This window comes from Canis lupus, chromosome X (assembly GCF_048164855.1).
Source record: "Canis lupus baileyi chromosome X, mCanLup2.hap1, whole genome shotgun sequence".
NCBI classification, from domain to species: domain Eukaryota; kingdom Metazoa; phylum Chordata; class Mammalia; order Carnivora; family Canidae; genus Canis; species Canis lupus.
This window is the reverse complement of record NC_132876.1, coordinates 53,493,683-53,507,142: the sequence shown is the minus strand read 5'-3', so window position 1 is coordinate 53,507,142 and position 13,460 is coordinate 53,493,683. Positions and strand designations below refer to the sequence as shown.

Here is a 13,460-nt window from a genome sequence, read left to right as displayed (position 1 = left end):
CAGCAAGCACAGCAAATTGCAAAAGTATCCCTGACGGCCAAAACAGTTTAAGCACAGAATGTGTTAGGTATCTATCTATATGAAGCAAAGTAGAACAGGAGGAAGGAGAAATTTTTTAAAATTTTTATTGAAATTCAATTTGATTAATATATAGTGTATTATTACTTTCAGGGGTAGAATTTAGTGATTCATCAGTTGCATATAACACCCACTGCTCATCCCATCAAGTGCCCTCCTTAATGCCTATCACCCAGTTACCCCATCCTTCCCCACCTCCCCTCCAGCAACACTGTTTTTTTCCTATCGTTAAGAGTCTCTTATGGTTGGCCTCCTTCTCTGTTTTGATCTTATTTTACTTTAGGAAGGAGAATTTTTTTATGAAAATTTTTTTGTATGATGTTGAAAAGGTGTCATATGTAGAATTATATTTCATTTTCATTGTCATGCCCAAGACATTTCTTGGACAGGAAAAGGACATTGCTGCCATAACCCTGGTTCACTGGTCTGAATAACTTTTCCATCTCTACCTATTTTGCCTCCTATTATGCCTGGAGTTAAATGAGACACCCACACCCCACCAAATGCAAAAAGGTCGTATCATTTATCTCATCTTCTATTTGAAATCATCCAGTAGATGGTTTTCCAACAGGACTAGCAGCTTCTTGTGGGTAAAGATAGTAAAAGTTTAAGAAACCTTGCAAGATTTTCAGTAGAAGACTGAGTATAGGCTAATTCTCCTGACTTTTCCATAAAGCCTTAAGCAGACCAAGCGAATACCACATTCTGAGATATTCACAACGGAAATAAAAGCATATTCTAATTTCAAAGCCAAATGGCCCTTTCCTGGGTATGTGCATGCTTCATTTTTCTCAGGTTGATGACAAAACTAACTTCAGATGTTAAAAAACAAACAATATCATAAAAAAATATCCATTGCCTTCTTCTAGAAAACTCTATTCCTCAGTTTATGCCATAGTTCCTTAACATGTGTTGAACCTTAAGTAAGATGATACGTGCATTGCATTTCATTATTAGTCCACATAGCAAAATATTCTATGATGTTTTTGTTTCTTAGATTTCTCTTATATTTTCTAATATTATATATTAACACAAAAATTTTTTCCCTAAAATTTATGTTCATTTCATCTACATCTTTTTTCTCATGGCTCAGGAAGGCAAATCCTGTTTGTTCAAAGTTTATGGGTATATGTGTTTCATTCTTCCTATTTTTAACTGATATTGTAAGATTTCCATATTAAAAAGAACGCTTCCTTCTTTCCAATGCATACATATGGGGACATGCTCCTGGATTGGGAGAAATGGAGTATAGATCCTGAATTGCATGGGATATTGGTATTGCCAATTGTGGAATCATAGAATAACCACTACTATTCTTTGAACGCTTTCTATGTGCCAGGCACTGTACTTAATGGCTTTATTTTTCTCATTAAATCACAAACCAATGCTATGAAGTACAGGTATTTCAAAGATCAGGAAAGGGGTAAATTAAGTAAATGGCTCTAAAGTATGATGGTCATTAGCTAAGATTTAACCTAGATTTCTCAGGTCCTGAAGGCCATCCCATGTTTATAGGGTATGTCATTCTACTTGGAATGTTTGGATTCTGGTTCCTGATTTCAGAGAAACAAAATAAATAGGCTTCTTTCTCATTTTTATCCTGGGTATAAAATTACATGTCAGAAATTTTTTGAAATATTATCAATAAGATGCATAAAAAATGAAGCCTTAGAATTATCATTTTTATCTAGGAAAGATAGAAATTTACAGTATCCATGTCAGTGATTCAACTTAAATTTTAAATGTCCTATGTTATTTTATTTTATTTTATTTTATTTTATTTTTTAAATTTTTAAATTATTTATGATAGTCACAGAGAGAGAGAGAGAGAGGCAGAGACACAGGCAGAGGGAGAAGCAGGCTCCATGCACCGGGAGCCCGATGTGGGATTCGATCCCGGGTCTCCAGGATCGCGCCCTGGGCCAAAGGCAGGCGCCAAACCGCTGCGCTACCCAGGGATCCCCTATGTTATTTTAAAAACAGATAATTAAGAGAAACAATTTAAAATTCTAAGGTGGTCAACAGGAAACAGAATGAAGGAAAAGTGCTGTTTGAATTAAAGCCAAGAGAGAATCAGGTGGTAGGACAGTTCAAGATAAAAAAAAAAAAACAAAAACAAAATGTGGAATCTCACCTGTTTTGTTGAGTTTTCATTAAAAATAATATCTTGGTGACTTATATTTAGTGTATGAAAAGATTTTCAATATAATACATACCAGGTTTCTTTGTATTGTTACCAAATGATTTGACTTAGTATCATGTATGAATCCTTCTAACATCCCTGATGAATGAAGAAATATTCAGCAGTGTGATCACTGTATGCCTCTGGCACCAGAGTTACCAATTTGTTCACTAGTATGTTTCCAATTTACATTTTTTAAAGGTTATGTGACTCTAGTTTCATATAGCCAGCTTTCAATACTGTAATGATTTGCAAGTCTTGCCAAGTATATTCACACAGGTACATAGGGTGATCCAAAGCCTAAAGGAGAAAAGAATGAATTTCTAGTTGTTGTTTTTTTCAGAAATACCAAGTGATAATGATATATATGGATTTTTTTAAATTACCATAGGGTCAATAATGTGGTATAGTTGTATAGTTAAAAAATCATGTTCAGTATGCTTATGAGGGTAGACTATCAAGATATGCAACATTTCTTGTAATAGTTCAAATAGATGTGGTCATTTGTGTCTTCATGACCAAATTGTTACTGTTCAAACTTTCAGATGTTTCTATTGATAACAAATGGCACCATGTATTGAGCATTTCTCTATACCAGGCATTGTCTTCAGTGTTTTATACAAACATTATTTCCCTTCCTCTATTTAACAACCAAGTAATTTGAGTAGTAGTATCTCCATTCTACAGATGTGGAAACTGAAGCTCAGAGAGATGAAGCAACTAACTTGTTCAAGGACACATAGCTTTTAGGATAAGTGATGGGAGTTCGGATTTGAAACCAGGTTTATCTCACTCCAAGATCCATTTCCCTTCCTAATTGTTCCACCTCTCCATCTCTCAAATATACCTTCAGCTTTCATTCAGGTTACTGTGCATGCAAAGTGCTTCTGCAGTCAGCAATGGGTTATTAAACCTTTGAGGATAGTAGAAGGATGGAATGGTTATGGTGGTGATGGTTTTTGCTTTCAAGTATCACAAGGTTGGAAGATGCTTGCCTCATATAGAACTGACATGAATGAAACAGACATCTGAACCTCTTGGAATTTTCTGAACCATTTTCATCCATTTCTTAAAGCTTAGTTGGAATGAATGGCAGTTCTTAGCATTTACATGAACTTTTTTTCCATATGACATTTTTAGCCCATAGGTCTCATTTGTTAGTTATACACAGCAAGGGAAATAAGATTTTTAATTTATTCATAGTTTTCAGCAAGGCAAAGAGATTTTAGTGAGAGATCTAAAATTAGGTTGGTGAATATATTTTGCAGTAAATCCTAGAGACATTTTCTGTTATATTTTGCTCCTACTATACTTTTTACTGACTCTTGAAAAACAGATATGCCAGTAAAACTAAGGCTTTTTTTGGCAAACATTTATCTTGTATGAGGTTACTACCAAAACACTTTATCAATTGACAACCTTTTAAAAGAACACAGTCCTGCACATTGAAAGAATCTAATCAGTTGCCATTCCCAACTCTAAGAAATAACAATTGATGCTTCCTTGAGAATGATGTTTAAGTACTCATAACTGTTTTAAAATATTTAGTGAGGCTTGACAAAATTTTATTAATCACAGTCAATTATTTAAGGGATTTTTTTAAACCTGAGTTTAAATTTACTCCTGTTGCTTTTATTCTTTTAATTATTTTGGGCTTGGTTTGTAGGAATTAGAATGAAAAGAATACATCCCATCCCTCAAAGGAGTTTTCTCCTCATTAGTTTATAGGTTTTAAGGACAGTTAAAGTCTCAAAATTTCTTCTCTTTCACTCTAATAAAACTAAAGATTATTGATACGAAACCATAGTTAAGATTTCCCTTTCTCTTCTAAAAACGTTTTCTTGGGGTGCCTGAGTGGCTTGGTTGGTTGAGGTCCTGCTTTCTGCTGGGGTCATGGTCCCCAGGTCCTGGGATTGAGCCCCACGTGGGGCTTCCCACTCAGTGGGGAGTCTGCTTCTCCCTCTGCCTCTGCCCCTCCTCCCACTCTTGTGTGCGCACACATGCTCTCTCTCTCTCTCTGAAATAAATAAAATCTGTATTTTTTATTTTTTAAAAGATTTTATTTATTTATTAATGAGAGACACAGAGAGGCAGAGACAGGCAGAAGGAGAAGCAGGCTCCCCACAGGAGCTGATGGGAGACTCGATCCCAGGATTCCAGAATCATGCCCTGAGCCAAAGGCAGATGCTCAACCACTGAGCCAACCAGGTGCCCAATAAATAAAATCTCTAAAAAAGATAAAATAGGATAAACTTTTTTCTTAAGGAGAGAGTGTTTCTTATCTCTAATTTCCTAAAGCCAGAGCCAAAGAGTAAAAACTCCAAGAGGAATAGGATCGTCTTTTCAACATGTCAGGCCTCTTCATGAAGACAGAAATGGTGATATCAGGACTAAAATCTTACTTCATAGTCTGTGTTACTTGAAAAATGCATGCCTTTGTAGATGCTTCATTCATTTTCATTAACTGAGCCACAGAAATTATTTTCCTCTTTTGTTTTTGCCTCTTTAGGATTACACATGCTATTTCAAACTCTAAAGTCATTTTGTTGTTAAATCTATACCTGAAACATTTAAGATGTAAACTGATGGGCCATTATTTGATATGTTTCATCATTTACTATATCTACATTCATGTTGTTTTAGTAGTGCCAGTTGCAAGTCCCCATTTTGTATGGAAATTTAACCTATTCATATATGCCAAATTTCTCCATTAGTAATTCTTCAATAATAATTATCGACTTATTTTCTTCTCCCAATTGTGTCAGTATAGATTTTTTATATAAACTTTTTCAATTTTACTCTATTTTCAAGAAACAAAGAGGAAACAAATACTTGGAGAATGCTACACAAATAGTATGATTCAAGTCCATGAGCCATATAATGCGTATTAGTAATCTGTGTCAATATTTCTGTTCTCAAATATGGTTTAAATTTGGGCTATTTTTTATGTTCTTATAATCATTCTGTTTTCATTGATGATTTTAGTCCACGAGAGGATGCTTATAAAAAACCAAAAGTGTTGGAAATAAGATTGCTAGATTTACCAAATGAAAATACTGGATGCTCAGTTAAATATGAATTTCATATAAACCATAAATAATTTTTAATATCAATGTGTCACAAATATTATGATTTTTTTAGTATAAATATATGCCACTCAGTACCCAATGCCCACTTGGATATTGTGTGGGACATTATATGTGGTTGATTTGATATTAAAATAAAAATTTAACTGAACATCTTTTTTTTTTTTTTTTTAACATCTTATATTTTATCTGGCAAATCTGCTTGGAAGGCATCATGGTAGCATAAGTGATAAGTGGTTTTCCTACTTAAGTAGCTTTGTAGCCTTGAGCATCTCACTTAAACTATCTCAGCCTAAGTGTTATCACCTGCAAAATAAGAACATGTAATAGTTGCTTTGCAGATTTTCTATAAACATTCAAAATTATTTACTTAAAACATCTGGCACATAATACATTTCCATTATGTGCTATTATCAGAAAAAGAAAAACTACAAATGCAAGTTGCCATTTTTTTCAACTTTATAATAAATGACAGCACTCAGCAGCTAAACAACCCTTTAGGTTGATAATAGAAGGGTCCACCCAGATGTTGGTAACTGTTTACAGATCAGAGATTTGACCAGTAATAAAATATACATAAGCATTGACCTTCCTTTTCTCCCCTATTATATACCTCCTATGTTACTTACCAAAAGCTCATACAACTTGTTATGTCAGAGCCAGAATATATGTTGCCTTTTCCCCTTTTTTTTACTAAGTTGTAATTTTATTTAAATCCTGCTTTTTTTCAAATATCTTTTTAAATTTTTCTTTTTATTGAGATATGATTTACATATAAATTTACATATAAAGTTTATAAAGTTACATATATAGTTTACCATTTCGCAATATACAATTTAGTGTATTTTAGTATATTCACAAGGTTGTTCAACCATCCCCACTATTTAATTCCAGTACATTTTCATCACTCCCCAAAAAGAATCCCCATACTCACCAAGAGGTACTCCCCATTCTCCCCAATTCCATCCCTTGACAATCACTAATCTACTTTCTGTCTCTATGGATTTGCCTATTCTGGACATTATATATAAATGAAATCTTGCCATATGTATATTTTGTGTCTGATTTCTTTCATGTAGCAGAATATTTTAAGGTTCATCCATGTTGCAGCATATATCAATACTTCATTCTTTTTATGGATGAATGCATTCCATTATATGGATATATACCAAATTTTGTTTACCCATTTATATAAATGTTGGACATTTGAGTTGTTTCTCCTTATTGGCTATTAGGAGTAATGCTGCTATGGACATTCTTCTGCAACCTTTTGTATGAACCTGTGTTTCTTTTCTCTTGGTTATATATCTAAGAGTAGAATTGCTGGGTCATATGTAACTGTATGTTTAGCATTTTGAAGAACAGCAAGACTACTTTCCAAAATGCCTCACCATTTTACATTCACACCAGGAATGCAAAGAGTTCCAATTTATCCACATCCTCACTTGTTATTTTTTGGGTTGTCTTCTTTTTCTTTTTTTTTTTTAATTGTAGCAGTCCTAAAGGGCATGAAGTGGCACCTCATTGTAGTTTTGATTTGCAGTTCACTAAGGATTAACAATGTCTAACATCTTTTCATGTTTTATCTGAGATATGTATATGCATATATATAATATATATATAAATTGATATATTGATATATGGAAGACCTTTTATATATCCTTATCAGTTATATGATTAACAAATATTTTCTTCCATTTTGTGGGTTATTTCTTCACTTTCTTGACAGGGTCCTTTGATGGATAAAAAGTTTTTAGTTAGATGAGGTCTTATTAATATTTTTTTTATTGCTTGTGCTTTTGATCCACATTGTCTTTTCCTCCTTGAAGAATAAAACAAACATTAAACCAGGAATAAAGAGATATGACTTCTATTCCCAAATATGAAATTACATAAATGTGTGACCTTAAACCTTAGTTAAATTCATTTGGAACTCCGTTTCCACATGTTTGGAAAGAAGTTGGGTTCACAAGTAGTTTGTAATTTTTCATGAATAAATTATTTCTGTGAAACCCCCAGGTTAGTATTTTTCCACCTGCCTTACATTTAACAATAGCCAGAGACATATTTGGTTGTCACAACCAGAAAAGAGTGCTACTGGCATCTAGTGAGTAGAAGTCAGGGGTGCTGCTAAATCTTACAATGCACGAGATGGCTCCCATAGCAAAAAATGACACCAGCCAAAAATGACAGCAGTACTGAGGTTGAGAAACACTGCTCTAAAATTATGATTCTCTAACTCCAGTTTATCTTTAAGTGGTAGTGTTTGATTTTGCCTTTAGGAGCCAGATTGATTTGTGTTCTTAGCTTTATATTAGAGGTACTAGCCTGATGGGGGCAGAAGAAGTGGGGGATATCAATAATTCTTGCAATTCAGGAGATTTTTTGGTAATGTTTTTGGGAGTTTTTAAAATTTTTGTGTTATTTATTTTGAAGAAAACAATTTTCAATATAGATACCTCTAGGAAAAGCCTTGTAGATGGTTTCTTGTTATTTAGTCTTTTTCTTTAGAGTTTCTGTAACAAAGTTTTTGTAAAATAGTTGTTTTATACCATCATGTATGTCTAATCAAGAATAATAGGAAAAAAATCCAAATAACTTGATAGAAGGAACTTGCTCTTGATAGGTCTTTGTATTACTCACTTCTCTGAATTAAAAAAAGTTAATATTATTATACTAGTTAGTCAGTTTATTTCCATTTTCTCCCATACCACCTACTGAAATATACTTATTCATTTGAGTTACACAAATAATTTAATTAAAATACATCAGACAATAGCTTCAAATATGTCTCAGTATTTCTAAAGATCTTGACATGTAATAAGCTATTAAACTTTCAGGTATTTTCTTCCTGTGATGACATAGCTGATTGTTTCATGCCCTTCACCAGTAGATGTATTTGTTACTTCCACTATCACAACCACCACCATCATCATGGACCTACTGTTCTAAGCACTTTATGAGTATATCTCATTTTTCCTCACAAAAATCCTATGAGGAAGTTTTTCTTATTCCCATCTTGCAGATAAGGGAAAGATGTATAATGAAGTGGTAAAATACTTGCTAAGCCTTATTTTCTTATTTAACCTGTGAATCAAAACTACTTGATATTTCAACAATGGAAAAAGTATGTTTACTCTTACATCTGTAAACATTCATTTCCCTAATTTTCTGCCACCCTAGGTAACAGCAATTAAAGCCTGAGTTACTTTCTAACAACCAACACCACAGAAATATAAGCAATTATAAGAGAATATTATGAAAAACTATATGCCAAACCAGTTGGACAGACTGGAAGAAATGGATAAAATCCTAGAAACATAAACCACCACCCTGAAATAGGAAAAAATAGGAAACTTGAACAGACTGATAACCAGCAAAGAAACTGAATCAGTAATTAAGAAACTCCTAACATGGGATCCCTGGGTGGCGCAGCGGTTTAGCGCCTGCCTTTGGCCCAGGGCGCGATCCTGGAGACCCAGGATCAAATCCCACGTCAGGCTCCCGGTGCATGGAGCCTGCTTCTCCCTCTGCCTGTGTCTCTGCCTCTCTCTCTCTCACTGTGTGCCTATCATAAATAAATAAAAATTAAAAAAAAAAAAAAAAAAAAAAAGAAACTCCTAACAAACAAAAGTTCAAGGCCAATTGGCTTCACAGGCAAATTCTGCCAAACATTTAAAGAAAAATTAATACCTGTTCTTCTCAAACTATTCCCAAAAAAATGGAAAAGGAAGGAAAACTTCCAAATTCATTCTATGAAGCCAGCATTACCCTGATACCAAAACCAAATGAAGACTTGACTAAAAAAGAGAAATACAGGCCTATATCCCACATACAAAAACATGGATATGGAAATTCTCAATAAAATACTAGCAAACCAAATCTAACAATGCATTAAAAAAATCATTCCCCACTACCAGGTGGGATTTATTCCTGGGCTACAAGGGTGGTTGAATATTCTCAAATCAATAAATGTGATACACATTAATAAAAAATAGGATAAGAACTATATGATCCTTTCATTAGATGCAAAGAAAGCATTGGACAAAGTACAACATCCATTCATGATAAAAACCCTCACAAAAAGGTTTAGAGGGAACATACCTCAACATAATAAAGGTCATATATGGAAAACCCATAGCTAACATCATCTTCAATGGGGAAAAAGAGAGCTTTTCCTGTATGGTCAGGAACAAAACAGGGATGTCCACCCATATCATTGTTATTTAATATAGTACTGGAAGTCCTAGCTTCAGCAATCAGACAACAACAACAAAAAGACATCTAAAATGGCAAGGAAAAAGTCAAAATTCCTCTATTTGAAGAGACCGTGATACTCTATATAGAAAACCCAAAAGACTCCACCAAAAATTGCTAGAACCAATAAACTAATTCAGTAAAGTCACAGGATACGAAATCAACATGCAGATATCTGTTGCATTTCTAAATACCAATAATGAAGCAATGGAAAGAGAAATTAAGGAATTGATCCCATTTATAATTGCACCAAAAACAGTAAGACACCTAGGAATAAACCTAACCAAAGGGATGGAAGACTTGTACTCTGAAAACTATCAAACGCTGATGAAAGAAATTGAAGATGACAAAAAGAAATGGAAAATATTCCACACTGATGGGTTGGAAGAACAAATATTCTTAAAATGTCTATACTACCCAAAGAAATCTTCACATTTAATGTAATTCCTGTCAAAATACCACCAACATGTTTCACAGAGCTGAACAATCATAAAATTTGTATAGAAGCACAAAAGACTAAATAGCCAAAGCAACTCTGAAGAAGAAAAGCAAAGCTGGAGGCATTACAATTCTGGACTTCAAGTTATATTACAAAGCTGTAGTCTTTAAGACAATATGGTACTGTCATAAAAACAGACATATAGATCAATGGAACAGAATAAAAAACCCAGAAATGAACCCACAATTACATGGTCAATTAATCTTCATCAAAGCAGAAAAGGATATCTAACAGGAAAAGGACAGTGTATTCAACAAATGGTGTCGGAGAAAACTGAACAGCTACTTGCAAAACAATGAAACTGGACCACTTTCTTACATCATACACAAAATAAATTTAAAATGGATGAAAGACTTAAATGTGAGGGATCCCTGGGTGGCTCAGCGGTTTAGCTCCTGCCTTTGGCCTAGGGCATGATCTTGGAGTCCTGGGATCGAGTCCCACATCGGACTCCTGCATGGGGCCTGCTTCTCACTCTGCCTGTGTCTCTGCCTCTCTCTCTCTCTCTCTCTCTCCTGCGCTCGCTCTCTCATGAATAAATACATAAAATCTTTAAAAAAAAGACTTAAATGTGAGACAGGAATCCATCAAAATCCTAGAGGAGAACACAGGTAGTAAGCTCTTTGACACCAGCTTTGGTGATTTCTCTCTAGATATGTCTCCTGAGGCAAGGGAAACAAAAGCAAAAATGAACTATTGGGACTCATCAAGATAAAAAGCTTCTGCACAGTGAAGAAAACAACCCACAAAACTAAAAGACAACTATTGGAATGGGAAAAGATATTTGCAGATGACTTATCTAATAAAGGGCTAGTATCCAAAATGTAAAAAGAATTTATAAAACTCAATACCCCAAAGCTGAATGATCCAGTTAAAAATGAGCAGAAGACATGAATAGACATTTTTCCAAAGAAAACATTCAGATGGCTAACAGACATAGGAAAAGATGCTCAACATCACTCATGGTCAGGGAAATACAAATCAAAACTACAATGAGAAATCACCTCACACCTGTCAGAATGGCTAAAATCAACAATACATGAAACAACAGGTGTTGGTGAGAATGTGGAGAAGGTGAAATCCTCTTGTATTGTTGGTAGGAATGCAAACTGCTTCAGCCACTATGGAAAACAGTATGGTGGTTTCTCAGAAAGTTAAAAAAGTTAAAAGGATCATAGGGTATATATGCATATTATATTGTTTTTATTTATATGTAAAACATATAAATACAAATTTTATATGTGTAAAATATACATTTATATATATATATATATATATATACACACACACATATATACATACACACACAATGGAACATTAGCCATCAAAAAGAATGAAATCTTATTATTTACAATAATATGGTTGGAATTAGGGAATATTATGTTAAGTAAAATAAGTCAGTCAGAGAAAGACAAATACCATATGATTTCACTTACATGAGGAATTTAAGAAACAAAACAAATGAACAAAGGGAGGGAAAAGAGTGAGGCAAACCAGGAGATAGATTCTTAACTATAGAGCACAAACTGAGGGTTGCTGGAGGGAAGGTGAGAGGGGAGAATGGGTGATATAGGTGATGGGGATTAAGGAGTGCACTTGCTGTAATGAGCACAAGGTATTGTATGGAAGTGTTGAATCATTATATTGTATGCCTTAAATTAATATGCTACATGTTAACTGACTGGAATTTAAATAAAATTGTAAAACCAAACCTGAGTTATTTTTAATTATTTTTCAAGAAGATCTGTCCTAGAATTTTTGTTTCTCTTAATAGTATATACAAGGACCTTGAATCTGCTATAATATTTTACCATCTCTGAGCACCCACATGCATGCGTATGTACATACAATTTTAAAATTTCACAGCTTCTGCAATATATGCGTAATAGAAGGATTTGTGTTTGACTTTATATATACAGGAAGCTGTGAAAGAAAACAACAAGAGAAAAGAAATGGAAGAGAAGACTAGGAGGGCAAAGCTTGCAAAAGAGAAAGCTGAACAAGAAAAGTTAGAACGCCAGAAGAAAAAGAAACAACTCATTGATATAAACAAAGGTATGAAGCAATTTCAATTTTTTAAGGATATATAAAGTACAAAATAATTTTACTTCATTGATTTTGGATTACCAAGTAAATGTGTTCTCGATAGAAAATCCACAATATTATTAATTATTTGTGTCATTTTTCTCTCATGATATTATCTATATTTCTTATCACCCTACACTGAGCACTCAAGATTTTTGAGAGCCAATACAAGGTAATAAGTTGTGGAAATGGTCTCTTTCCCTTCATTTATTTTATCAAATTATATCATATTATGTTATTGATGATGCACTGGTGAGGAAAGAAGAGGGTGAGATGAAAAGAAAAAAACTGGTATGGGGAGATGAGTCCCATGTCTCTAATTTAATTTTGTTGACACATGTCTGTTGACAATGTAGTAATAACAGTTTTCCTTGGGGCCTTGAACATTTCAAGTCATAATAGATATTGACATCACTATTATAAGATGAAAAAAAAATAGGGAGACATCTTATTCAACTGTGACCCTAAAAACAAAGATACTGTATGTCCAGATAGTATAAAGTAAGTTGTTTTCTTAGTTAGCAAGAATGATTGTATATTAAAGATGGGGGTTTGGTTTTCTTTTCTTTTCTTTTTAAAAAGGACAGGGTAAATAAAGTGATTGGCACCAGTAGTTGCACTCTGGAAATTTTAGAAAAATTAAGAAAAGGAATAGTCTTTGCCACTGGGAGTTAGAGAATTTAAAAACAAAGCAAAATCTGAATAAGATACAAGAGAACATGATTTATATGGGTCACCTATTTCTTAATATAATGACAATAAAAATTGTTAGTACTGTGTAATGTTGACCACGTGCCAATTACTGTTCTGACTTTCACATATTTTAAGTCAATTAATCTTCATAACATGAGGAGTAGATACTGTTATTACCTCATATAGTTGAGGAAACTGAGGTTCATAGAAATTAAAGAATTTGCCCAAGATCACACAAATAGGAAGTGTAGCAGCAAGATTGGAGTCCAAGTATTCTGATTATAAAATCTTTGCACTTATAAATGGCATTGTTAAATAATAATAACTAACAGCAGTTACTAACATGTAGCACTTACTGTGTACCAGGAACTGTTGTAGGAGTTTTACATATATGAACACATTTAATTCTCATAAAACCCTTTTAGGAAAGGGCTACTATCTCATTTTAAGATGAGGAAACTGAGGCACAGAGAAGTTAAATAACTTTCTCAAGTTCACGAAACAATAAGAGGTAGAACGTAGGCAGTCTGTGGCCAGATTTAATTGTTAATTATTTTGATTATAACTATTAATTATAATA

At 33.6% G+C, this 13,460-nt stretch overlaps 1 protein-coding gene and 1 long non-coding RNA gene across 10 annotated transcripts in view; one reads left to right on the top strand and one right to left on the bottom strand.

Moving 5' to 3' along the window:
• Positions 1–13,460, top strand: part of DIAPH2 (diaphanous related formin 2) — a 1,054,304-nt gene that overhangs the window by 829,484 nt on the left and 211,360 nt on the right. For all 6 annotated transcript variants that reach the window (XM_072816467.1, XM_072816462.1, XM_072816464.1 and 3 more), the window contains one exon: positions 12,022–12,157. In XM_072816467.1, the coding sequence (XP_072672568.1) occupies positions 12,022–12,157 (136 nt within the window). The remainder of the gene's footprint in view (positions 1–12,021; positions 12,158–13,460) is intronic.
• Positions 1–13,460, bottom strand: part of LOC140627896 (uncharacterized) — a 115,696-nt gene that overhangs the window by 56,028 nt on the left and 46,208 nt on the right. The window contains exon 4 of one of the 4 annotated variants that reach the window (XR_012026408.1): positions 2,207–2,560. The exons of the other annotated variants lie outside the window; for them this stretch is intronic. This is a non-coding gene — a long non-coding RNA (uncharacterized lncRNA). Of the gene's footprint in view, positions 1–2,206; positions 2,561–13,460 lie in introns of those variants that run through there. 4 annotated transcript variants of the gene reach the window in all.